Raw genomic sequence first — 26,792 nt, forward strand, 5'->3', positions numbered from 1 at the left:
GCTTTCTTAGCATCCTTGGGCCAGCAGCACTCCTGCATCTCAAGGTGCCAGGCTTGCTTCTTCTCCTCTTCTCCTTTAATGTAATGGCGGTCCTTGTCAAAATGAGTATTAGACCATGGATTCCAAAAGCAGGCCTTTGGGACACTGCCTGCCATGCTTGAGGAAACTACGGTAAGTGGGGGGTGGGGGGTTGAAGGGAAGCTGGCATGGTGCGATTTCCTCACAGCAGGCTAAGCAGGCTTCTATGTTGTACCACCCATTTTACCCTGTGCGTCATATAAAAGCATGATTTTAAATTATGTATGTACCAAACTTTAATTTTCATTTCACACTCGAAAGTTCTGTACAAAAAGAGGCAATGCAGGCAAAAAAAAAAAAAATTACAATGACTTCGGCAAACAACATATGACAACTTCAAAGCCCCTTCTAATGTGCGGTCATCTTTACAGGGCACTGTGGCAATGGAGTTCTGAAGGCGGGGGCCGGTGGAGACAAAATCCCAATGTTAGTTATTAATATCTAGAGCATTTGTGAGATGCCTACTATGTAAGATTGAATGAGAAGTCTGGACTTGACTATACAACTGGATCCCTGGATTGGGTAGGTTTCATCGTGCTCTTGAAGAAGCATGAAATAATTTTGACTTAATTGTGATGATGTCTCGAAAAACTAAGGCTTGCCATTCATGTTTGATATAACTGTGATAACCAAGAATGTATGTTTATGTTGGTGAGAAATACATTAACTAAATATTAAGATACACTTAAGACCTTCTTCATGGTCTTCAGCTAATATTCTGGCTATATTGCTGCTCTAATATTCTGGCTCTATTTATTACCAATAAAAATACCCATTTCCACCCAGCTTTTACTATGAATGTCTAGGTAAACATGAGAGGCGCTATCATGCCAAAAGTAGCAACATGTCTGGGAAACACCATTTTGACCTTCTTTCTTGCCTCAAATTAAATATAAAAGGCTTTATTTTAAAACTATGAGACATCAATTATGAAGTATTATTAACATTGATATTGTCCCTAGTACTTTCCCCCAAACCACCCATGAGTGCTGGATACATATGCATGCAGCACAAAAAAAAAAAAAACAAATTGTTCAAGGATTCCCGATGCCTAATGGACAGTCTGTTAAGAGAATTGGTCTCCCACAACAGTTCTGGAGTGGACTCAAGATCCACTCCCTGTTAGTGATCACAGACACACACTCAGCCTGTCCTCTTGGTGGCCTGAGGCAACTACTCAGACCCTGGGCTTCTGAGTCTCATCTTGGAGACAATGGACTGGCTAAAGTGAAGCAGACTGACAGCACCCATACACACATTTGGTCCCATTGGATGGAAAGTCTAACTAAAAGTTACAAATATCCTCAACTGTGCGTGTGTGTGTGTGTGTGTGTGTGTGTGTGTGTGTGTGTGTGTGATCTGACAGATAATCTCTAATGTTTTCTTATGTAGCCAGCTGAGAGGCAGCTATGGTATAAATAACGTGGCTTAGGTTCATGGTTCAGGTCTGTGTCTAAGAGCCATAGAGAAAATGGGAAGTCCTTTCTTCTCTGACATCTCAATCTCCTCTTTTGAGGAAAGGGCAAATGGACACAAGCTCACTCACAGTGTGCCTCACTGCCCTTGTAGGCTCGACGGTTGCCCAACTGAGCAATACTCATGACTGCCAAATGGAACACCCTAAAGTTGAGTGTTGGAGGGATGTCTCACCCCCACATGATCACATTTCCTGGCCTCCTCTGGATCTTGGAATTCCTAGGTTTGAGAAGCTCATGGAAGCCATCTAGCGTGACTCTGCTCTGCTGAGAACACGCACATCAGTCAAGTGGCTGTATTTACTCTTCTGGTAAAGCACCAAAGGACAAGGTTCTTCTTCCCTCTCCATTGACTACACTGATATACAGACCAGGGAAGCAGTTCTCCCCATGTGTTTGCATTTCTGTGTTGGGACAAACCAAGTATTCTCTTTCTTGGAGGGCTCGATGGAATGCTGGATGGCCACTTCCCTAGTCTGGAAATGTAGGTATTTCACAGCTCTTCTCGTGGAATGTTGGGAACCAAACTGTACGATACCCTGATCGTCCTAGACCTGAATTCCAGGGTTATTACTCATCAGCTGTCTGGAAAACTCTCTCCTTCCAAGAGAGCCATGCAAGCAATATCACAGGTTAGCCTCAAGATTTCTCTAGAAGGCTCCATACACTCCACAGTACATCTCCTTAGGCCACATGGGAAAGAGGGAAGAGTAGAGAGTGGGAAACATCTGGGGATCGAGTCCAAAGTAAGAGTCATCTTGTGTGCCCACATCTTTCCATTAGATGTCACAGTATGTTTCCCAGATTCGACCCTAACGCAGCTGTGACCTATAGCAGAATGACTGCAGCACTGGTGAGATTGATAATTATAAGGGTATTCCTTGGAATTTATGCATGAAGGAAGGTTGGTAGTGTGGCTCCCACTAGCCTTCCAGGACTCTTAGAAACTCTTTTAGATTTTTTAAAAGTTAATTTATTTTATATGGATAAATGTTTTTTTTTTTCCTGCATGTATAGGAGCACACTATGTGTATGCATGGTACCCATGGAGATCGGAAGAGGGTACTGGATGCCCCGGAACTGGAATAATGGATAGCTATGAGTCATCATGTGGGTGCTGGGAATCAAATTCAGATCCTCTGCAAGAGCAACAAGTACTCTTAACCACTGAGCCGTCTCTCCGGCCCCCAAGACTGTCTATTTTATACATGAGGAAGGTGAGCGCATTAAAAGTGAATCTGTCAAAGTACACAGAGTGGTGGAGGCTGACACCAGGCAATCAGGAAACATAGATATCTTCTCTCTAAATCCCTCCTTCTCTGGGAAATAACAAAGTGCCTTAGTTCTCAGTTCTGACATGAACAGTCCATTTTCACAGAGAAGTGGGATCTCCTTATCATGAGGGGTGGTGTACGTAGAACTCAGCAGGCTCCTGGGGAATGAGTGGCCTTATTTACAACCAGAGTTCCATCTCTCTGTCCCCGCAGGCAGAAGGTTGACAGAAATAGGATTATCCTTACGCCAGCTTCCTCTCTCAAATGCCCTTCAGATAGCCACTTCCCTCAGTCCTCCTGTAAGAACCCCTCTCTCGACCCATTGCCTCCTCATTAGCGGATTAAAACACAGGCAATTTTCCTCTGACAACAACTAAAAAGGAATGGAAGGAATGTGGATTGAGACAGGAGAATGTTTGGATTGCTAACACACGTGCACACAGAAACGCTGCACGTGAGGTTTGCAGGCTGAAGGAAGGGGGGGGGAGCGTGCTGAACTCACAACAGTTGTGCCCCACCCTCCACATGCATTTTTCTTATCTTTCATTCTTCTCTCTTGCTCTCTCTCCGTCAGGGCCACAGTTGTGTGTGCTTCTTGTATCTGAGCCGACACAGGAAATCAAGTACTTTGTGTTTCCATAAACTATACTCCCAGAGAGATAACACAACTAAAATTAAAACAATACCACAAACTATTAAGAATTTCTGCTTGTTACAGGTGTCACCGCAAGACTCCAGCAGCCAAGACTGAAGTTTCCAAATTCGGCCCTTGGAGACAGGATTTTCATTGCGAACATCAAAGGTAAGGCTCTCGAGTCAATTTATGCTCTGCTGGGTTGAGTCAGTCAGGATACAAATTAAGGTCCATATATTTCAGAGACAAGAAGGAAGTGGTTATGTAAATACACAAGTATTAACATCAATCTGTATTAAATTATGTAAACATAAATATCTTCTGAGGTCAGCACACAGATCCTCCTCTGTAAGCAGGGCTCTACTGAAGCATTGCCCGAATCTGTTTGGAAGTCGATTCGTCATTCAAGTGCTTTGTAGTGAACCTGGGGAGAGAGAGTTGGATGTCAGGACTCACCCAACCGAAATTTGCAAATAAGAACCGTGGCTCACTTCTTTAGACAAAAAGCCACATTTTGATGTTCGTTCCACATATTCTCTGCAAGTTTTTTTTAAAAAAATAATTTATTTAGCTTTTCTTTTATGTGCATCAGCATCATATTCTCTGGAACTGGAGTTACAGATAGTTGTGAACTGCCATGTGAATGCTGGGAATTGAACTCAAGTCCATCTGGAAGAACAGCCAGTGCTCTTAACCGCTGAGCCATCTCTCCAGCCCTGGAAGTTTATTTTTGATTTGACATTGACTGGGTTTTGCTCAGTATTCCAGGTTGACATTGCACTCACTCTGTAATCCAGGTTGGTCTCAAACTCATGGCAATCCTCCTGTCTCAACCTCCCTACTGCTGAGATTATAGACTCATCCCATAACGCCACACTTGTCAGGCAGGTAGCTGTGATATTTGCTTTTTCTTGTGTGGCAAGTATCAAACTAAGTCCTTTGTTGTGGGAATTCATTCAGCCAATGCCTTTTGGATACCAGCACACGTGGTCTGATAAGCTTCCTTAATTACATCTACAGTCTTTTTTTAACCTCAAATAATCACAAAGAGTAGACATAAATGATCTCATCTTCAAGGAGACAAATTTCACAATACTTACTTCAACATCTTGTCCATTGAAGCTAACCCTGATGAACTTCAAATTAAGGACTCCTAAAATTTAAAAATTGATGACTGATGGAGGGGCTGTGCTTATCCCCATTGCTGCCACCAGGGGGCACAAATGCTGGTAGACTACTGAAGCTGTAATTTTAAGTGGCATTGGACTCGATCTTGTGTGCAAAGGATTGTAAAAAAAAAAAAAAATGACCTATTACACAACTTTGACATGTTAGGCGCTCTGGGTCACAAAGAACTTTTCAAATGTGGTAAGTGATGTGATTTCACAGGTAAGAGAGCTGAGGGTCAAAGAGCTTCAGTGGCTCCCTCCGTATCCCACAGCAGATGTTTTGACTCGTGAACAGTCTGTGACATTTGACTTGAGCCTAAGTCTGGCTGCCTTGAAAGCCTATAATCTTCCCACTCCAGCGTGTGTCTCCAGGAAACACAAATTCCCACACTGGGGTGGGACTCGTGGCTTCATACCATGTCCTGATCTCCAACCTGCTTTGGTAGCTAGAATGAAACAGCCAAATTCCAGAGACTCAGAAGTTAAAATCTTCTTAGTGAATACAGAAAGCCAGCATGGTGTGCTTACAGTCTTGCTTGGAGTAAACCTCGGACTGGGAGGCTCTTATGAGAATGATGTTAGGAGAAATCTTAAGGAGAGCCTCTCTCTGCTGACTCAAAATAACTCCAATTAGACCAAATCAAAAATGCCCACGTTTAATAAATGCAGTGCTTTCCTGGGTGGCCCTGGCAGCATGGCGGGAAAGAGGAGGGGGGAGGAGCCCACACAAACCCTGGAGACAACATGTGTTCCTTTTTCTCATGCAGGAGCCTAAATAGCCCGTGGGAGTGGTCCTGACCCTCCCTGGGGAGGGGTCAGCATTTGGTGGACTTTCTGGGAGCCCAAGACAACTCCTGGGGGGAGGGGCTGGGGTGATGCTTTGAACCAAATATCCCAGGGGAGGGGGCTTGAGATGGAGCTTTTTGCCCCATTGGCACTCCATTGGCGCCCCAAGGCAGGGGCTGGGGTGACACTTCCAACTTAATATTACATTCCAGACTCTTTGGATATAGGGGTGTTAGAAGGCTGGGGTCTCACTTTCAATCAAACATCCCGGAGTCCTTGGATATAGGGGTGTTAGAAGGCTGGGGTCTCACTTTCAATCAAACATCCTGGAGTCCTTGGATATAGGGTGTCACTTTTGAACAAACATCTGATTCATATATCCTGTAAAGATGATGAGTTGGCAAGCCAGAAAACCAGTAATTTTAGTGTCCTGAGATTGCTGGCTTTATCCAATGAAGGAGGATAATAGATCAGGTTGGGGTCGATGGATTACAATAGCTGCATTGGACATATGACTGGAGGTAGAACATTGCATGTAGAACTGAGTGCTGCCCCATTTCTCTTAGACTTACCCATGCTGACTGCATGGATTGCATTGCATGGGACAGAAAGAAATGAAAGGCTAAGACAGCAAGGTCCATGAGTCTTCCAGATTAAAATTCTGCATGGGGATGGTTTGTGCAGTTCAGCAAGTTTCTTTGGAGGCAGCGCAGCTAAAAATAACAACCTCTTTCTTGAAGTGGACTAAACAAATGGATCGTTGGGAAAAAGAGAGGTGCCTAAGGAGTGGGAATATAGCTGGCTAAATATTCAGGCACCCAGTAGTGAATAACAGATCCTCAGTTCTGGCAGCTGAAGGTAGAAGCCACTTGGGGAGTTCAAACCAAGCAAACAGAAACAAACAACAAGCTAACACAAGAGGGATGCTTGAGTTTCAAGGCCAATGACTAATTTACTTGGCTTGCAACCTCAGTTCCTGGAAACTCCCTTCACCTTCCTCTGATGCAGCCAGGGTCAGAAGCCCTTGGTTAAGATGGACATAAGAAGCGAGAAGATGCACTATACATAGAGCATCATGGTCAAGAGTCAGGTGTAAGACTCGCAGGACCACCAAGACCCAGGTATAGATCCTAACTTGGTCCTTTACTGTGTGGAATGAAAACATTATTTGAGCACACCAAGCCAGGTACAGGTATGCTGCATGCCTTTAATCCTGGCATTCAGTAGGCAGAGACAGGTGGATCCCTGAGTTCAAGCCAGCCAGGACTACAAAGTAAGTTCCAGCATAGCTAGGACGGTACAGATAAACCTTGTCTCAAAACCCCAAAACTTAACTTACCTCAAATTCCCCCATCTTAAGAAGTGAATGATAAAACCTGTGCTGCCCTCCCAGCACTGTTAGGAAGGTGAACCACGTGACAACCAGTCAAGGGTAAGTCTGGTGCCCAGGCTTCTGGCTTCCAACAGCATCTGCATTTGCATCGGTCTGAAAGGGAAGCTGTACCGCCTGCCCCAGAGACTGGCTCACCTGAGAGCATTCAGCAGCCCTTCCACACTGTCCGGGGCCTGCTCCTTCAGCACTTTTATGCAGCCTTTCATCTGGAAGAAGAATGCACAGCATTCCGTTAGTACTCTAGTAAGCCCGTACAGAGTGATATCTGTCCATACTAACAACTCTATGTAGCCACAGAACATGGAAATCACAAGTAAGCTTCCCTATCCTCTCAAGATGGTGTGTTGTGCCTCTGGGTTTCTCCAGAGTTCCGTACGACGAAATGATTGCAATCTCTACTGGCTTTCGTTCTAGTCCACAACTGTCTGTTTGACTTTGGGAATAAATGTCTTGCTTTGTACTCTGGAGCCCAGAGCAGGAACAGAAATCACTCTCCTTGGCTCTTGGTTGAGATTCATTAAGTGTTTTACACACTCAATAATTGAATGTTTTGTCTGCTAAGAATGCTTCTTCTCTGTCAGCTACTGATTGACACACCCATAAGATTTTGTAAAGTCTCAAGTTCACTGGCCTTCAGGAAATGTGTGTGTGTGTGTGTGTGTGTGTGTGTGTGTGTGTGTGTACACATGTTGGTATATGTGTGTTGCATGCATATGGAGGCCAGAGGACAAGTTCAGCTGTCATTCCTAAGGTACTATCCACCTAATGTTTAGACAGGGTCTCTTTTGCCTGGAGCTTGCTAAGTAGGCTAGGCTAACTGACAAGAAAGCCCCAGAGATCTGCCCATCTCCACTCCCCCATGACTGGGAATGTAAGCACATCAACCATATATGGCTTTCTTTAAAAAAAAAAAAAGACTCCTGGACATGAATTTATTCTTAGTGCTTTCAAAGTAAACAATATGCAGACAGAGATATCGCTGTGGCCCAGAAAGGCTCTTTTCATCCCATTATCTGTACCATAGATAGTCACTACCACTTCTTTGTGACCCCAATACGACTTTGTATTTATTAGGTAACTCTGGATAGACTAGCCCCTCATTAAGTCAATAATTTGTCTCCCTCATTAGACCAGTAACTCCTAGAAGTACAGGTCTGGGTCTTAGCCACCTCTGAGAAGACTGGAAAAGAGCAATTGCAAAGAATGTGAACCTTGTAGAGGTCAAATTTCTAGTTTTTATCCATGCTGCTTTGTAGTCGTGTGAACATACACAAGTTCCTAGGTTTTCTGAGGCCTTGGAATTAAAGTAATCTAATTCTGTTATGAAAATTAAAATTAAAATTTATATCATGTTATTTTATGCATACTGTTTTACTTATCCTTTGGAAAAAGCAAAAATTTTTCTATAAAAAGTCAATCACTGCTTTTAATCTTAGACATTCATGCAGTGTGTGGGCATCTGAGGAATTTGATTATACCAGCGGCTACCTGCAGAGTGGCAACTTCTCAACAATGCTTGTGGTCATATTTCAAATATGCAAAAGTTTTATGATAACAGCTTTATAGACTCTGTCATTTGCTGTAGGTAGACTGAGAAGCATTTGGAGATTGCACAAGAATGAAATCACAGTCAAATACACGTCTCTAAAAGATACAGGTTTGGGCCGGGCGGTGGTGGTGCACGCCTTTAATCCCAGCACTCGGGAGGCAAAGGTAGGCGGATCTCTGTGAGTTCGAGGCCAGCCTGGTCTACAAGAGCTAGTTCCAGGACAGGAACCAAAAGCTACAAAGAAACCCTGTCTCGAAAACCCAAAAAAAAGATACAGGTTTGGAGAGGGGCTCCATTGATGCCAGTTATGTGCCACTCTGGGTTTGTGATGGTATCAGGCCCTTAAATGTGGAGAATTTTGTCTCTCTCCCATCAGAGGCGGGAGTCTAGTGAGAAGAGAGAGACAGGTCGCTCACTATCACGGTGCGGTAAGTGTTCATGTGATAACATCACAAGGGGCAGTGAGAGCATAGATGCTGAATGAGGTGGATGTGCAGTGGGTACTCTCGAGGAGTCTCCAGTTCCATTTCAGCAAGATGAAAACCGTGGGTGTGAATAACAAGAAACTGTCAGAAATGCATTCAGGGCCAGAGCTAGGGTGGATTTAACAACCCAGTCAGAACTTGGAGGCTTTTCCTTGAAGAAAATAACCCTTGGATGGCGTTAAGCACTGTATAAATATCGTGAGCGTAGAAAAGAAGCAGAAGGAGGCAAAGACAGAAAGAGGAGGATGTGAAAATCCCCTGGGATATGAGGGGTGGGGCAGCAGTGAGCTGAAACACAGAGGGGGATGGATGCTCAATCACTGGCAACTTAAGAGGGTAAGGAAGAGGGGCTCACAGACAATGCTTAATATCTGAAGGATGACAGCTCTGATTTCTTCTAGCTTAGACACTGGATTCGAGGATGGGTCAATATACAAACTAGGGTCCATGAGGGAAGGAGACCCTTTGGTTGGTGACTGGCCATGCTTCGTGTATCCATATCAAGTGTTGTCTGAAGTTATGGGCAAAGTCTTGGCTGGGGACAGATGTCAAGGTGTGATTCTTTATGGGGCCACCTCCTAAGAGGGTGTGGAAATCACTTGAGAACACCAGTTCATCCCCTCACATCTTTCCTGCCACCAAGACTGTCCTCTGGTCCCTAAACAACTCCCCTTCCCTGAGTCTTGGTGATTTTGCTCTGGCCCTTCCTTGCCTCTATCCATCTGAAAAATATCCTTGACTGACTACCTCAAATCCCACCTCCTTTGCCTCTAAACAGAACAGTCTCTCTCTCAACTGCTCCCTAGAGCTCCTTACAGGTCCTCTGCAAACCAGACCCCCCCACCCTTTGTGTGTATACCTGGTACCTCTTCCAGGGTCTCACAAATAAACACATTTCCTCACAGTTGATCCTAACATCCTAAGGACTTATCAACCCAGTGCCTAGAGCTGCTGGTTTAGCTGCAGAGTGGTGGAATGGACCCTCTTCAGAGAGTCTAGTGCTCATCAGGCCGGAAGCCTTCCTAGAGGCACATGCACAGTTCGCCATGAACTGGCCTTTCTTAATCTCCATTAATAAACAGACTTGAAAAATGCCTGAGAAAATCAACACATTCCCTGTTTAGGAACTTAGCAGATTCCGTAAATGGCTTAGAAAGCCAAGCTTTTTATAAAATAGGGTGGCAAGGGCTAGGTAGATGGCTCAGTGCATAAGAAAACTTGTACAAACATGAAGACTTGAATTCAAATCCCCCAACATCCATGTACAAATGTCATTTCTGGTTACATGTACCCATAATCCCAGAACATTTGGGTGGAGATAGATGGATCCGGGAACTGACAGGCTGGCCAGCCTAGCCAAATCCGCTAGCTGTAGATTCAGTGAGAGGCCCTGTCTCCAAGGAATAATGTGCAGCGTAATAGCCCAGGAATCCCGAAATCCTTTTCTGGCCTCTGTAGGTATGTGCGTGGGTATACCAACCCACAAACACATGTAAACACACACATGCACAAAACCACAAAGGAAAGGTTAAGGGTACAAAGGGCTCATTTCACCCAGCATAATTTTAGTTGTTGACTCTGTGGTAAGTTAACAAATGGCTACAGCCAACCAAAATGCCATAGGAATACCAGGCACTAAACTCAATTCATAGCAATAGAGTTTTTCACAGTTATTTCTATTCAGTCTATAGTGCCAAATCCTTAAGCCCCCACAATGAGCACAATACATATGTTTATTGCAAGATTTTCATAATATATTCTTATGTAAATGAAACATATTTTAAAATAGTGCAAACAGCAGGATTCTAATTTGTTAGGCTCAGCCATCTATTAAAACACAAGGAGCCATTTTCATTTCATTCTGCTTCCTAAATCTGAATGCATTGTACCAGGCTGTCTCATGTTCCTGTTGCCATGACTTCCCACCATGATGGGCTATGCCCTGAGACTGTGAGCCAAAGTAAACTCTTCCTTAAGTTGTTTCTTTCAGGGTTTTGAATCACGGACATAGAAAAAGTAATTAGTACAGAGTTACCGGTAAACACTGGCTAAAGGGAGTGTGGTTTATTCTGCAAACCACAGGGAAGCAACTGTGGAGAGCATGTGCTACCAAAGGTCTCTGCGTATGCATCCATGTTTTCCTTTTTTCTTACCCTCACTTAGACACTGAATAGACACTTTGTGCAGGGCATCTAGTGGGTGTCAGGCATAATATCCCAGGACATTAGGTGCCTTGATCATTGTCCCTATACATTTGAAAAGCTGGAGTCTGTGGGAATGTTAGCAAAAGCAGTTTGGTAAACCATCTGAGGACCAATGGAGAAGCAAGGCTTCACTTATGTGGGGTAAAGGAAATGTGACCCTGGATGAGCTACATCTAAAGAGTGCCTGGAAGAGATCCACCATCAGAGGAGGAGGTGATGGAGAGACTCTTGGATTCTAAAATAAGAACAGACAGGATGGTTGGTGGGGCAGCAGGCGAGGTTGATAAGAGAAGAGTTTGGAAGGTCATTTGGTCTTTGACCATTGTGCCTTGCCATGCAGAAGTTCCCAACTCTATTTATATCATAACGCACAGATGGTACAGAGGGTGGAGTGAAGGTGGAGGTGGAGCATCTCTGCTCAGTTTCATTAAGGCCTAGGAGATGAGCATCCCAGCACTCCAGCTACATGTGGGAGGCAGGGATGTCTCCTCCTAACCATGTCAGAAAGAGTGGACTACTTGTTAGGGAGAAATTTGCCATGCATCTCCAAGATAAAAATCTCGGAGAGGTCTTGCTGAGTGAGGGATGGAGGCCACAGGAAGAGAAGTAAGATTCTCCAGATGGCATTCACGGGCTTTTGTGAGAAAAGCACATTACATGAGAGTTCTTACATCAATTTTGGATGTCTTGCAGAAAGCTCCCACGGGGTGCACGTGGTCATAGAGGATGATGACCCCCACCATCACCCTCATGCAGAACATGAGTGTCTCCTCGCTTGTAAACCTGCTCCTGTACTCCCTGAAAGAGAAGACATGGATGTGGCATCATTCCCTTGTTCAAACACGTGCATTCTGAGACCCACAACTGGCCATTCCTCTACCCGCCCACCCCCGACAGAACTCACCCAGGACCTGCAGCGACCAGGTTAATATGCTCTTTAAAAGACCCAAGACGACAATTTTCCTTGACTCTATCCAACTAGCAATTCAGAGCAAACTCTGGTAAATTAGAGGGCGGTAAATTCCCCTTTCTGCTTCCCTTTAGCAGCTAGCTCACCACGTACATCAACCCCTGCCCATCAATCTTGAATATTTTATAGCCGGCCCCTCTGGCTGTCCAAGATTATAGAGAATAATGGCTTCATTACAGGGAAAAGGAATCAGGCTCATTTCTACACAGCAGTGCTCATGTCTCCGGCTGGAGTCAGTTCCTTTGTTAAGACACAGGCTATGGAAGAGCATGGATTGGCAGATATCTCAAAGAAATTATGTACCTAGGAGTTATTTGTGGAGGTTAAATTTTGCTCACTTACTTTGACAGGGGCCCTGATGATTGCAATAATTTAGGCCAAAGCTAGAGACATTTTTAGCATCAATTTCATTATGAGTTGGCCCCACAATGCAGACAATTACTATTTCTGTCTTGAAATAAATCTTAACTTTGGTATGAAGGAAAGATTTAAAATTAATATCCTTTTGTGGGGCAGGAGAGATGGCTCCCTGGGTAAAGCACTTGCTGCATAAGGGAAAGGAACTAAGTTGGCTCCCCAGTGCCCATATGTATGCCAGGTGGTTGTGCTGGCTAGTCTCAGGTCAACTTGACAGAAGTTAGAATTGCTGGAGAAGATAAAACCTCAATTGAAAAGATGCCTTCATAAGATCTGGCTACAGGCAAGCCCGAAGGGTGTTTTCATTAGCAATTGATGGTGGAGGGACCCAGCCTATTGTGGGTGATGCCATCCTGGGTTTTATAAGAAAGCAGACTGAACAAGTCATGAAGAGCAGGCCAGTAAGCAGCACCCCTCCATGGCCTCTGCATCAGCTCCTGCCTCCAGGATCCTGCCCTCGTTAAGTTCCTGTCCTGATTTCCTTCAGTGAAGGACTACAGTGTGGAAGTATAAGCCCAGTAAACCCTTTCCTCTCCAACTTAGTTTTGGTCATGGTGTTTCTACACCAATAGTAACCCTAACACAGTTTCCCACCTGCAATCCTGGCTCTAGGGAGGCAGAAACAGGGTATGCCTGCAGCAAGCTGACTACCCAACTTAGTCCTATCAGCAAAATTTGGGTTCACATGACAGACCCTGCCTCAATACTCAATATACATCTCAGAGAGCAGTTAAGGAAGACACCCAAAGTCAATCTCTGGCTTACACACACACACACACACACACACACACACACACACACACACACACACAGGAACACATACATATTGTCCTTCCTAAGACCAGATAATTTATCTTTGTGATGATTTGTTGCTCCCAGAACATTTATTATTATAATTCTCAGGCTTACACACACACACACACACACACACACACACACACACACACACACACACACAGGAACACATGTGCGCATGCACACACACGTATATGCATCAGCAAGCACATGTGCATCCTCACATGCACGTGAATACAAACACACACAAACACCAAACACATACACACATGCAAACATATATTTGAAGACAGTCAGCTGCTATAATAAGGTGCCTGTGATACTTCTGGGCTCTGGCACCCTATGGAGCAGATGGTATTATGGGAACTTGATTAGACACAGAATACAAGGAAGGTTCAGAGAGGCCAGAGTTCATTTGTAACCACAGTGAGCAGTGCAGACTAAGTGCATCCCCAACCTTCCCCTGTAACTGCGTCCCTCATCCTTCATGACCCTAACCATCCTTCACGTTGAGTGTCTGGCAAACAGTTTAGGAACAAAGAAAAAGAAGGTGAAGAGAGGGGTGGGGGGAATTACTTTCGCAGAGGTCTCACCATTGCTGCACTTGGTTCTACATCTCTACAGTGTATCGATAATAACACACATCTAGCCCATCTCACCATTTCACTGCATGCCTTATAGCAGTGATGTGGGTTGCCGTCCCTCTAGGGGTCCTACAACCCCCTCACAGGTAGCTTGCATATCGGATATTTACATCACAATTCATAACTATAGCAAAATTACAGTTATAGAGTAGCAATGAGAATCCTTTTCTGGTTGGGGGTGTCACCACACCGTGAGGAAATGTATCAAAAAGGATCACCCACACTAGAAAGTTGAGAACCACTTTCTTAGAGCACGTGACAAGCTGCTAAAACTTTGCGAGGCCAATCAACCCACGGGCGAGTCAGCTACTTCAGTTGGAAAACGGATCTGATGGATCTGACATTGACACAGACCATCCTAAGCTCCCATTGAAACCGAAGCAAACACTCCACAAGGGAAACTTTAATCTGGCATCTGAAAGAGGACATGCCACTATCAACACATCTGACCAGGCCCCAGCCTGGTGGAAACGTAACCATGCCCACACCTCTGGTTTCACTTACGGTGTCTCCAGCATAACCTTGCAGACGCTTGTCATGGTACTGAGGCAGTCTGTGGTGTTCTCTATTGGCAGGGTTTTATTCTGAGTGGAGAGACACAAACACACATTAGTCATCCTAACAGTGTGCATGCATGGTAAAGAAAGATCACTCTGTGCGGCTCCCTGGCTGCACTTACTTCTGAGACAAAGTGCATTGTGGCATTGCTGAGAGTCTTCAGCATCGGTGTGGCTTCGGCATAGAAGAGGGACATGCGGTTGGCCATCTCATTATTCACTTCGTTCTCAATGTCTAGCTGATGGAAGCAAGAGCAGCAACAGTTATAAAGAGAGCATCCTTATCTCCACAACCAAGTTATAGACAAGGACTTGGCCTTCTCTCTGGGCCTGGCCAGACACACAAGTCAAAGCAGCCATGGGGAGATGGTGGCCCCAGCCAGAGACATGCAGGGACTCACATGCATGTTGTTGATGCGGTTGCGACTTATTGTTCTCCTGTAGTAACTAAAGTCATTCTGAATTGCTGGGTTCCTCATCTGAAATGTAGAAGAGAAGAAAGAAGGTCACCTTCCAGAAACAGGGGAGGGGTAGCATCAGGAGCCCAGACATGAGGGTTTGCAGATTTGGCACAACTTCTCTTTGTCATTCAAGGACCAGGGCAACCAAAAAATAGGGAGCTATCACTCCGGCATTCTGAAACATCTCCTGTTCTTACTGTGGGCTGTATTTCTGGAAAAGCATGTTTGCCCAGTGAGAAGAAGATACTTGTATGGGTTGTCTGTGCTCATTTGACAGATTCCAAATTTTCACAGGTAAGTCACCCTCGTAGAGTACTCTGGCCACACAGAATGCAAATATGTACCATGTTATAAACCTCCTGGGGGAGGTATTCCATCTTATTCTCCCACCCCGACCCTACAGCCTTAGCAAAAGAACCATAAAGCAGCACTACTCCGTTCAACTCCCACAGTACATGTGGCCTGACCTTCAGCTCATCAAATCGAAGGGTAAAATGTAAGATTTCTGCAAATTCCTTTGCCAGGGCCTGCTCCCGCTCCAGGTGCTGGGTTGGTGTGTAAGGAGGGCACGTCAGAGATTCCAGTAAACTCTGCAGGGCTTTTTCTGAAAGTCAAGGGGAGACAGAGGTCTATTCAGAGAGGCCAGACACATCCTTAAAAGCACAGTGCACAGTTCAAGTTGACACTCTCAGAGGCAACCTGTGTGGACAGTCCCTTTTGAGGGTTTCCCGAGCCCAGTTCACTTAGCAATCTCCTTTCTGAGCCTTGTAGAAAACCACAATATATGAACGGAACTTGTGTGCATGAGAGACACTAACGATTTAAGGTGAGGTGAGAGCTGAGGAGAGGGCTCCAATCAGTAAGATGCTGTGCAAACCCAATTCATACCTATCGCATCCACAAAAATCCCCCAGGTGTAGGGGTACAGGTGTGTAACACTAGCTTTGAAAACAGGCATGGGGACAGAGACAGAAGAGTCAAAGCTCCCCGGGGCTGGGTAGCTTAGCCAGTCCATGAGCAACAGAAGACACCAGGGTCAGTCTCTGGTCTCCACACACATATCCAAGAGCCCTGAACACATGGGTTAAGTCACCTTTTTAACAGGGTGGAAATTTTGGTCTTCTTCTAGCATGTTTCTCTCTTTCTACATCCCCATGACATTTCTCTACAAATCTACCACATTTACCCTTGTTATGTTCTTACAATAACCTCATCCCTCCCTCCCACTTGCCTATTTCTGATCATTCTCCACTCTTTTTGCTCCCATACATCTTGACAGCAAAGTCATTTAACCAATCCTCAATGGCAGAAGTTGATAAACTATGACCCATAAGCCAAATTGGACCCACTGCTTTTTTTATGAGTAAAGTTTTATTTAAAAGGTAGATATGTTCATCACTTTCTACACTGACTAGGGCTACCATTGGTGTTGCTACTATGATGGTAAAATCTCGTTACTGAAAAGACAAGACACACAAGATGCAAATCCTTTCTGTTTAGGTAAAACTCAGGTTCCTGGAATTTCAGCTCACTACATCCAAATGCCCTCTGAGGAAACAGAATCTTCAATTTATCTTCTACCTGAGAACCTGGGGCAACCTTCTTTGTGAAATCAGTTTGAATCCCTCTCTTAGATGGTCGGACATCAAGTCCTTTTCAATACTAAGTTATGGGTTCAGTTTTGGTTTTCCTCTTAGAATATGGCCCTCATTTTAGTGGCAAATTAAAGCAAAAGTTACTGACTACCATTTCCATTCTAAATATACTGTATTAACAGATGAAACCCCAAGCACTGACAGTGATTACACCACACTGCTGGTAGCATGCAGCCAGTTTGTCAACCTCGCTTGCCTCCACGCCAGCTTCTGCAGAGTCATCTTATTTCTGTGCAGTTTATTTTTGTTGTAAAGCTAAAGTAAGAATGCTAGCTTTATTTTCTTACATTTTGCATTCAGTTAATTGTGCTTTGGGCATGCGAGGAGACTGTGGATTCAAATGAACTCTATCCTCCAATTTTGTTTTTATTGAGAACTGAGACCAATAGACCAGAGCCTAGGTCAATTGTCATCAGAGAGGCTTCATCCAGCAACTGATGGGAGCAGATGCAGAGATCCTCAGTCAAGCATTAGGCAGAGATCATGAAACCCCTTGGAAGAAGGGGTGGAAAGATTGTGGGAGACAGAGGGGCTGAGAACACCATAAGAACACAGCTCACAAAAATCAATTAAGCAGGGCTCATTGGAGCTCATAGAGACTGAAGCAACAATCACAGAACTTGTATGGGTCTGACCTAGGTCTTCTGCATAGATGTGGTTATATAGCTTGGTGTTCTGGTGAGACTCCTGACAGTGGGAGTGGGGGTGTCTCTAGCCTTCTCTTGGGACTCCTTTCCTCCTATTGGGTTGCCTTGTCCAGCCTTAATAAGAGGATTTTTGCCTAGTCTTATTGTAACTTGTCATGCAGTGTTCAGTTGATATCCTTGGGAGGCCTGCTCTTTTCTGAAGGGAGACAGAGGAGTGGATCTGAGGAGGGAGGGAGGAAGGGACACAAGGAAGGAGAAAGGAAGGGAGGTGTTGTCAGAGGCTGTCAGTTCATTTCCTGACTGCCCTGATTTGAAATAACCATACAGAAACTATATTATTTGCAATACTGTTTGGCCAATAGCTTAAGCATATTTTTAGCTAGCTTTTATATACTAAACTAACCCATCTCTATTAATCTGTGTATTGCCACATGGCTGTGGCTTACTGAGTAAAGTTCTGGTGGGACCAACAAATTGGCACCAAGGTGGCCAACTAAATCCACTTAAAAACCTGAGAGAGTTTGAAAATAAATTCTAGACACACACACAAAAAAATAGTTTAATGCAACTTCTTGCTCTGTTTGCTGGTGGAAAGCAGAGACATAGTTCCATTAAGGTTTCCTGACTCAGCTTTAGCAGTAAACACTACACGGCTTCTTTTAAAATGGCAGCTTCCTGGTTCACTGGCAGGAATGACTCTGGCTCTTTCAGAAGGCCCAGCACTTGAATGGGGTTTGTGGGCAGCATGTTCCAATTACTTGGTGGCAGCATGGGCCAATTGGTTACCAGAGTTGAGGTGGTGAGCATGGCTCCACCTGGCAGTCTCAGAGGCAGTAAATGGATCTTGGCCATGTAGGACTGGGTAGAGCCAAAACACAAAGCAGCCTTAGTTCTAGACACTCTGCTGAGCATTTTAAGAAGCAGTTCTGGTCAGAAAAGGATTACAGATATGCAATAAAGAACCGATTCAGATGAAAAAGACCTCTAAATGGATCACAGCTTGGGAGAGAGAAGAAAAAAAGTATAGAGAGTTATAGAAGGAAGTAAATGGTTTTAAAAAAATAAAACAAAGTCTTTAAAGAGACAGAGTACAGACAGTAATAGATTTATAGAGGAAAGAAAAATAAGCTATGTAAAGATGAAATATACACAGAAAGTCTGGATTATGTATATTATTGTGTTTTCTTTTAATTTTTTGACTATGAAGGAGATAAGTACAGAGAAACATTTCATTGTATAGGCTGCTAAGCTAAACCAACATATAAATTTTAAAGGTATCTAGACTTCAAAATTTGGGTCTAAGGATTTGTTGCTTTGGAAAAAGAGTTTCTACTTTCATTTCCATAGAGGATGAGAACCTGTGGAGTCTTCTCAGACTAATGTGGTTTGATTGATTAAGAACCCCCAAAAGGTCACTGTGAACATCCCCCAAAATTACTTCTCCCAAGAAAAAGCAGTAAGCAGTTTGAAGAGAACTATACCCAAAGTCCCTAAATAATTGTTTATAAATGTTTGTTTACATTTAAAGGGAGATATGATATAGAGATGGAAACTTTGCATTGGTATGGATCTTGGTTTATTGATACAAATTTAAGGTCAATTTTGTTATATGTATATTTCTGCTCTTGATTAAGGTATTGGTTTATGTAGCTCATTTAAAAATGTAATATATAATTAAGAAACATAGGTTAAGAGATAGTCATCTATAATAGTCAAGCTTATAATCATGTTAGTTGGGTTTTCTAGATGTTCAAAGTTATATTTCAGATGGATAGTTATTCTTCAAAACTCTCAAAGACTAACAACAGAATATGGCATTTAAAGTTTTAAGAACTTAGACTTTTCATAACAATGAGACACATCTGCTCTTGACAGCACCAATTATTTCAAGAGGAAGATGGGCATCAAAGAAGCTCCTCATGGAGCTTGTTAGCCATTTGGGCAAGAAACTGTTCTTGCCTGAACTGTTTGACTGGACTTGCAAGACCCACAGAAAAATGACTGCTGAAGCTGCCTAAAGAAGGTGAGATAGTCCTTCAGGGTTCCTGCTTCATGAAAGAGTCTGCCAGACATTCTGTAGGACACAGAAGAAAGTTACTGACAAACTGCCAATACAGGTAGAACTGTCTTTGAAATTTCCTACTTCATGAAAAAGTCTGCCAGAAACTATGGGCCAAGTTACGATAAAAGATAGAGTAGATATAAATATTGTAACTATAATTCTTGCATGATAATTGTTTTGTTATATTTAATCTTGCAATGTTAAAGTTAAAACTTTCCTTTTTACTTAGACAGAAAAGGGGAGTTGATGCGGGAGGTGATGTATGCCATGAATATGTATTATTGCCATTGGTTAATAAAGAAGTTCCTTTTGGTCAATGGCTTAACAGAGTAAAGCCAGGCTGAAAGAAATATATTTAGAAAGTAGGCTGAGTCAGAGAGATGCCATGTAGCCACCTGCAGAAGATGCACCAGAACCTTTTTTGTAAGCCACACCATGTGGTAATACACAGATGAATAGAAATGGGTAAATTTAAGATATAAGAGCTAGCTAGAAAATACAGTTAAGCTATTGGCCAAACAGTATTGCAAATAATATAATTTCTGTGTGATTAGTTTCAGTCTGGGCATCTGGGAAATGAATGAGCAGCCTCCCCCAACAAGGAGGGAGGGAGGGGAAACTGTGGTTGGGATCAATGTATGAGAAAGAGGAGTAAATACTAGAGTTGGGATGTAATGTATGAGAGAAGGATGGAGAGAGAGAGAGAAAAAAAAACCAAGCCCAAGATCAGGGCTGGAGTGATAGCTCAGCAATTAAGAGCATTTGCTGTTCTTACAGAGGATCAGGGTTTGGTCCTAGCACCCTCATGGTAGCTCACAACCATCTGCAGCTCCAGTTCCAAAGGCTCTGACACCCTCTTCTGGCCTCCAAAAGTTCTTCTAAATTCACATGGGCACACATGCACATACATAACAATAAAAAAGAAATCTCAAAGAGATCAGTAGGCTTTGAAGAGCTGGACCCAGATAAACACGATGACAAAGTGTCAAGGGACCATGAGCCAATAGAGACTCTCCGTGTACCAATCAATGACTTTCAGAGAAGGATGCATGTGGCAGATCACAAGAAACAAGAGTGATGGAAGTTGCTTACGAATGGCCTCATAGTGTGCAAGTGGGGGACCTTTTCCAACATGTAGAGCTGCTCCCTCTACCCTCTCAAAAGGCAAAAAAATAACAATAATAATAGTAATAATAATGATGATGATGATGATAAAAGAAGTGCCATGTGGGACATGATAGCTGTAACAGTCACTCACCAAGGCGGATGGAAAATTCATAAAACCGTTTCAGTCTCACGACCAGGGGACAGACTGCATTCCAAGCCTTTTCTTGAAGTTGAATATCATTGGGATTTTGAATTGCCTAGGGAGAAAAATGGGGTGATAGTGAGTTTCAAGTTTAAGAAAAGTAGTAAGCTCACACCAAAGTACCCTGAATGATTGTAGGTTATTTTTAAAAAATGCAATCCCTAGTGTGCTTTGAGAATTGGAACCACCTTGGTGGACAATGAGTATCTGGATGATTCCCCAAAGAACTCATTTCTGAGGGCAGTTTCGATACTTAAGCATGAAGCTTATGGGTCTCAGGTAGATCTTGTCTCATCTGACATGCTGCTGTGTTCTTTGGTTAAAAAAAATGAAAACAAAAATAAAACAAACAAGCAAACAAAACAAATACCGGAATTGGAAGACATAGCACTCTCAAGTAGCACTTGACTCATCTAAAGACTGTTTATTATGAAGAACGGAGGCTGTAGCTATTGCACCTTCTCCGTGATACACATTGTGTTCTCGCCAGTCTGTAATAAGCTCTATACTTAAGGTGACCTTGAAGTAGAAATGCTGCATCGTAATAGACTTTTCCTTTGTAGCATTCGGTATGTTCTTATGAGGACAGTGGCAGAGACAGGGTATGCAAATATGTGTGTGTGTGTGTGTGTGTGTGTGTGTGTGTGTGTGTGTGTTCGTGTGTTTCTAAATATAAAAACACAGCTTGCTCAGTCCATATAGTGTTGTTCCTGACCAGTTGGTGTGCTCTTCCTTGAAGAAGACTATTTCTCCTATTCAGCATTCCTTAGGTTTTTGGCTACTGATTTGTATTACTTTTTTTTAAACCTCAGAAACCTTAAACACCTTAAACACCTTAGAGCGGGTGTTCTCTAGCTGACGTGTGTGACCTGTTTTGACTTACCAAGGTAATCCCAAAAGTTCCATTGCACATGTCACCCTAGGTCTCATGACTCAGAGATTCAACTTCTATTCCTGGGCTTTATGACAATATTGCCCTTAAATGAGGTCATCTACTGGCCTTCAGGTTAGACAGGAGTCCCACATTCTTCTACTGTACACTCTAGTTAGTACTAAGGCTATGCCTTAATCATCGAATGTGCATGCACGTGTGTGTGTGTGTGTGTGTGCGTGTGTATGTGTATGTGCACACGTATGTAGGCCTGCTCATGTGTATAAGGTTCTACCCCCCTGCAGGGTTTAGTCAGTTCAGTACTGTCATTTACTTACATCTCTGATCTCTGGTCCCGCTCCTTTGTAAGCCTGCAGGTCCGTGAGGATGCTCTCGGAGTCCTGGAGGACAGCACTGATCTGGTTCCATATCTCTCGTTCTCCTTCTGTAGGCTGGGCATCTAAGTGACAGAGAAACCACAAGAAACTGCGACTAGTGTTTCTGGATAACTCTCAAAGTCAGATCTACCAGCTAAGCAGTCCCTTCTCTTCCTCCAGCTTTGGAAGTCACTCTGTAACTTTAGAAGCTGTTAGGTAAAGAAAATGAACATGGCTTCTGCCCATGACACAATTCAAAGCACCCAACAACCATTTTTTGTACATATTAAACCTAGTATGAGCAAATTGTCCTAAGTGTTCATTTGCTAATTTATATAAAATGCATTTTTGTATACCTTATGTTCACATTGGGTAATAGGAGGGGTAAACATGGTTTTGGAGAAGCCAAACTTCTTTTTAATGTCCCTTTCATTGTGTTTATTCTCCCTTAATAAATGTGCACACAACAGTTTCTCAGCAGAGACAGGCTGGGAGATCATTGTCTAAAGGCCTGTTCTGTTATCTTCAGTCTTGACTGTGATGTGTTTAGGCCACATACACGAAGGCAGCATTCTGATAGCCACAGGTGCCATCTAAGCTCTCCAGGCAGCTCTTCCTCTCTGACATCCCTGGAGACCTTGCAGGTTCTAACCCCCAGAAGCATTTCATGGAGACCGATAGTTGAGAAACATGGGCTATCACTGCTCTCATAAGTGCTAAGAATCGGGCTAGTTTCTTCCTGTAAAATGATGCCACTGCTCAGGGAGAGAGGGACAAACAACATGCCACGTGACTTTGTTTCCAGGTATTTAAATCCCGAGATGAGGGGTGCTGTCAGTGACTTAACTAACAGAGCGAAAAGGACAGAGTCGTATGAAATCTGACACTCCCCTGACTCAACCCCAATTTTATTTAATCTTTTCACAGGACAAATGGCAGATGCTGCAAAAGTATGATGTGTTTTCATCACTAGTGGGAGTCTGGGGTGTCAGAGATGGATTCACAAGACAGGTAACGGGTGTGTTGGCTGGGTGCAGTAGCAGACTGGGCAACCAGGGAGAGTTGATGGCCAGAGGAGGCCAGAGAAGTTCCTGTCAAACTCAGGAATGACGCCCGTGGCGAGTTTGGGACTACTTTATTCACCAGGTCCTGTCAAAAACAAAGGAATTGGTAGCTTCCAAGGAAATTTTAAATAGTGAAAGAAAGAAACAAAACCCATAATTGTTTGGAAGAACAAGGGGGTTAATGGGGGTGGGAGAGGGATAAGAAAGGGTAATGGAGGTGAATATGCTCATAATATACTGTGTATATGTGTGATGCTGACAAATTAAGAAGAGAGGCAACACCTAAAAATAAGACAGAAAATTATAGACCCTCAATGGGGTTCCCAGACACTGGAAAACATGTTTCCTAGAAATGATACAATGTTAACTGGGGATTAAGTGGGTCCGAGGTGCCTGCAGGTCAGGGTTAGTGGTTTGGAAGGTGTTGGAGTTGTCAGGACTCGAGCATGGTAGCCGAGGTGGGAGAGAGAGAGAAGGAGGTATATCCACAGAGAGAGGGAACAGGTGGCCTAGGGCCCTGTGGCTAGATGGTGCACAGCTGGGCCTACGGGGACCGAGATGTCGGGAGATCAGAGAGGCTAACCCGGAAATGAAGGGGAAAGAACAGCTGATTCCTCCTCTATCCCCGAATTTTTTGCTTCCCACAAACATTGCGGAAATCGTATCAGGTCTGAGGTTTTTCACAATATGAATCACTTCATATGCTATCCCTTTCCGTTTCCTCAAAGCAATATGGATATCATAAAAGGAAGCCTGCACATCCATGAGCTAGGAAATCTGTCGCTGTGGAAAGCACTTCGGTGAAAATCCAAGGGAGAAACCAGGAGTTTCTAAACTGCAATAGTGGCAAGCAGGAAAACACAAGAAGAACAAAGCAAAGCAAAGCAAAAAGCCTACAAAAGAAATGAAAACGAGGCACCCAGGAGCTGGAGAGACGGCTCAGGGGTTAAGAGCACTGGCTGCTCTTCCAGAGGACCTGGGTTCAGTTCCCAGCACCCAGAATGGCTAATTATCATCTGTAACTCTAGTTCCAAGGGATCTGATGCCCTCCTCTGGTTCCTTAGGCACAAGGTACATACACAACATACAGACAAACAAATAGTTAAAACACCCATACACATGAAATTAAAACAACACAACAAGAAACTAAAGAAAAAAAAGCACTCACTCAAATCCAGGAGCACACTGTTTCTATGGTAGAAAATTTTCAGATGAAGCATTTAGAGAAGAGACAAGCAAAATAGAGAGTGTGCCCAATCTGAGGGTTCAGAGTTCTACAACTGTTTGTGGAAGAGAGTTTTCCCGGGAGGCGAAGAGCTGTGTTGCATCTCCCCTGCCACATGGTCTCATCTCAACAAGTCACTAAGGAACAGTGTCATATGAAACAGAATTAAAACTGAGTGGCACAGAGCACAGACAAAGTCTAAAAAGCATCCTGTTGTTAGGACAGAACACAAAAGGAGAAAGCTTTCACGCCACTTCATAGAAAAGAGAGGAATTTCCTAAGTGCTTTCAAAAATAAACATCCTACAGAGCGGCCTCAAAGTGGTCCTCCAGCTCGAACAACCAGCTCCTGTCTCCATGGCGGGTGAAGTGACACTTTCCTCCATAATCTGGCAGAGACATTCTTTTGGCCACAAAGAGTTTGCATGAAACAGCTTAGGGGGTGGCATTTTTTTCCATGCTACAGGAGGTGGACTTGGGGTGCAGGGTGAGCATTTTCTACTTGACAGAACGGTTCTCCTAGCAGCTAGAGGATATAAACATGACCCTCAGTGGCCAGCCTCCTTCTCTGGGAGACTGTTTCCTTTGGCAGATATTCTGCCCATTAGGGATGCTTGTAGCACAGTCCTGTTAGGGGTGCAGAAACCTAATCCGACACTTCCTCTCCCATCAAGGCTTAGAGGTGTGTTGGCTCATTTTCTGCCAGAATTTGCTACTCCCACGGGACAGTCGATTTTCTCTCACCTTTCCTGTCATGGAATTGAAGTCAATTTCTCTTCCAGTCAACAGTTAGGTCCCTCATGCCAGCCCACAGGCCACCATGCCTTCTGGGCAGGAAGGTGGAATATTCCACAAGGGACTCAAACCACTGTCGGGTTGCCCAGCTTTCCCAGTGCAGGGACAGCTGAGAGACTCTAATCTCAGGACTGTTCAAACTGTTGACAATGTGACATGCTGTTGTCACCTACAAAGGTACTGAGTCACACTTGTAGTTACCCCAGAATGTATATGGATCAGGCTGCATACCGGATGTGTCTTTCCTAGTGTCTGTCTCATTATGCAAGTGGTAAAAGGGCTGTGTAACCCCAAGTGACATTTACCATTGTCCCAAATCCATATGGAATCCAAAGATTCATTCATCCCACAGTACTAAAAATTCAGAACTAATTAATAATAATTTTATCCGCTAGACATAGGGCTCTGACCATATTTGTTTCATCTGATTACATATTTTCAGTGCCTGGTTAGTATATAGTATGTGCTCAAGGAAAATGTGTCAGACATATAGTTGAAGTAATGATTTATATATAGTTTTCATATTTTAGATTTTTTTTCTTTTGAGACAGGGTCTCACGTGTTTCAGGCTTGAACTCACTATATAATCTATTTTTTAAAAAGATTTATTTATTTATTTATTATGTATACAACATTCCTTCCATGTATGCTTGCATGCCAGAAGAGGGCACCAGATCTCATTATAGATGGTTGTGAGCCACCATGTGGTTGCTGAGAATTGAACTCAGGACCTCTGGAAAAGCAGTCAGTGCTCTTAACCTCTGAACCATCTCTCCAGCCCTCACTATATAATCTATTGATTGTCTTGATCATCCTATTTCCACTTTTCAAGGGCTAGGAAGTCAGGTGTGTGCCACAAACCTGCCTGTGCTAGGGATGGAATCCAGGGCTTCAGGAATGCAAGGCAAGCACTCAACCTACCGAGCTACATTTCCAGCCTCATTTGGGGATGCTTGTCTGAGTTCTGAGTTCTTTGGATACAGGGTTTACACACATATTCGGTACTCTTATGCCATCACATTTAATAGAGATACTCAATAAGGACATGGGAAACTGGATTCAATTGGGACTCAGCCAGGAGATGGGATATGGGTGCTAGGGGGCAGTGAAATCAACAACGCTTTCATCCCTGTCCTATTGTGTGTCTGCCACTACGGCATCCATATTCAATGGTGACCAAACTGAGTCTCGCTTCATCAACATGTGTGCTTAAATCTCCCACTGCCCACGGTCTTATTATGGCTAGCAAGCTACTGGGACATTTGCTCTCTCTGGGAGACTAAAACGCTGTCAATGCCTTTTCCATCCCTGTCACTGCCCTTGCCTTGCTTTCTGGGACAAACTCTGTGAAAGGATTTGGATTCTCTTCCAGCACTCCCCATATTCAGACCCACCAGCTAACCAGATTTAAAAAGTTTATTGAGTTTTCAGATGTCGAGAAATGACATCTTAAAAGGGACCCTGAAGAATTAGTGCTAGAAAAGGTTACTGTGTTTAATTCCCCAGTAACCTTGAGAGCATTGGCTAAGTGACCAGCAACTCTGAACTATGGTCTTTGCTTTTCTATTTTTAAAAGGAAGCTTGACTTTTTATGAAGTGGTATATCACATACACACACACACGCACACACATTTGTCACATTGGTGTACACATACACACATACCAGATACACACACACACACACATCTATACACATACAGTTACACAATGCACACATTTATATATACACAAATACATACACACATGCATGCACACACATAAACACATATACACACTTACACGCATTCACACTACCACTCCTGATGGGAGTCCTTGGTTTTAGTCATATGTAGTCAATGACTTCTTCAGGGATGTTTCTTCTACGCCTCTCATCCTGACCATCTAATCATCTTCAATT

At 43.6% G+C, this 26,792-nt stretch overlaps 1 protein-coding gene across 1 annotated transcript in view; it reads right to left on the reverse strand.

The window, feature by feature from the left end:
- Positions 1-289: 289 nt before the first annotated feature.
- Positions 290-26,792, reverse strand: part of Fam49a (family with sequence similarity 49 member A) — a 117,865-nt gene continuing 91,362 nt past the window's right edge. The window contains exons 4-12 of the mRNA XM_005366544.3: positions 21,774-21,895; positions 20,514-20,619; positions 15,359-15,495; positions 14,832-14,909; positions 14,553-14,669; positions 14,378-14,457; positions 11,719-11,845; positions 6,945-7,015; positions 290-3,885 (exon numbers count right to left, since the gene is read on the reverse strand). Coding sequence (XP_005366601.1) covers positions 3,822-3,885; positions 6,945-7,015; positions 11,719-11,845; positions 14,378-14,457; positions 14,553-14,669; positions 14,832-14,909; positions 15,359-15,495; positions 20,514-20,619; positions 21,774-21,895 — 902 coding nt within the window. The 3' untranslated portion in view covers positions 290-3,821. The remainder of the gene's footprint in view (positions 3,886-6,944; positions 7,016-11,718; positions 11,846-14,377; positions 14,458-14,552; positions 14,670-14,831; positions 14,910-15,358; positions 15,496-20,513; positions 20,620-21,773; positions 21,896-26,792) is intronic.

Source organism: Microtus ochrogaster, unplaced genomic scaffold, assembly GCF_000317375.1.
Source record: "Microtus ochrogaster isolate Prairie Vole_2 unplaced genomic scaffold, MicOch1.0 UNK10, whole genome shotgun sequence".
Classification (NCBI taxonomy): domain Eukaryota; kingdom Metazoa; phylum Chordata; class Mammalia; order Rodentia; family Cricetidae; genus Microtus; species Microtus ochrogaster.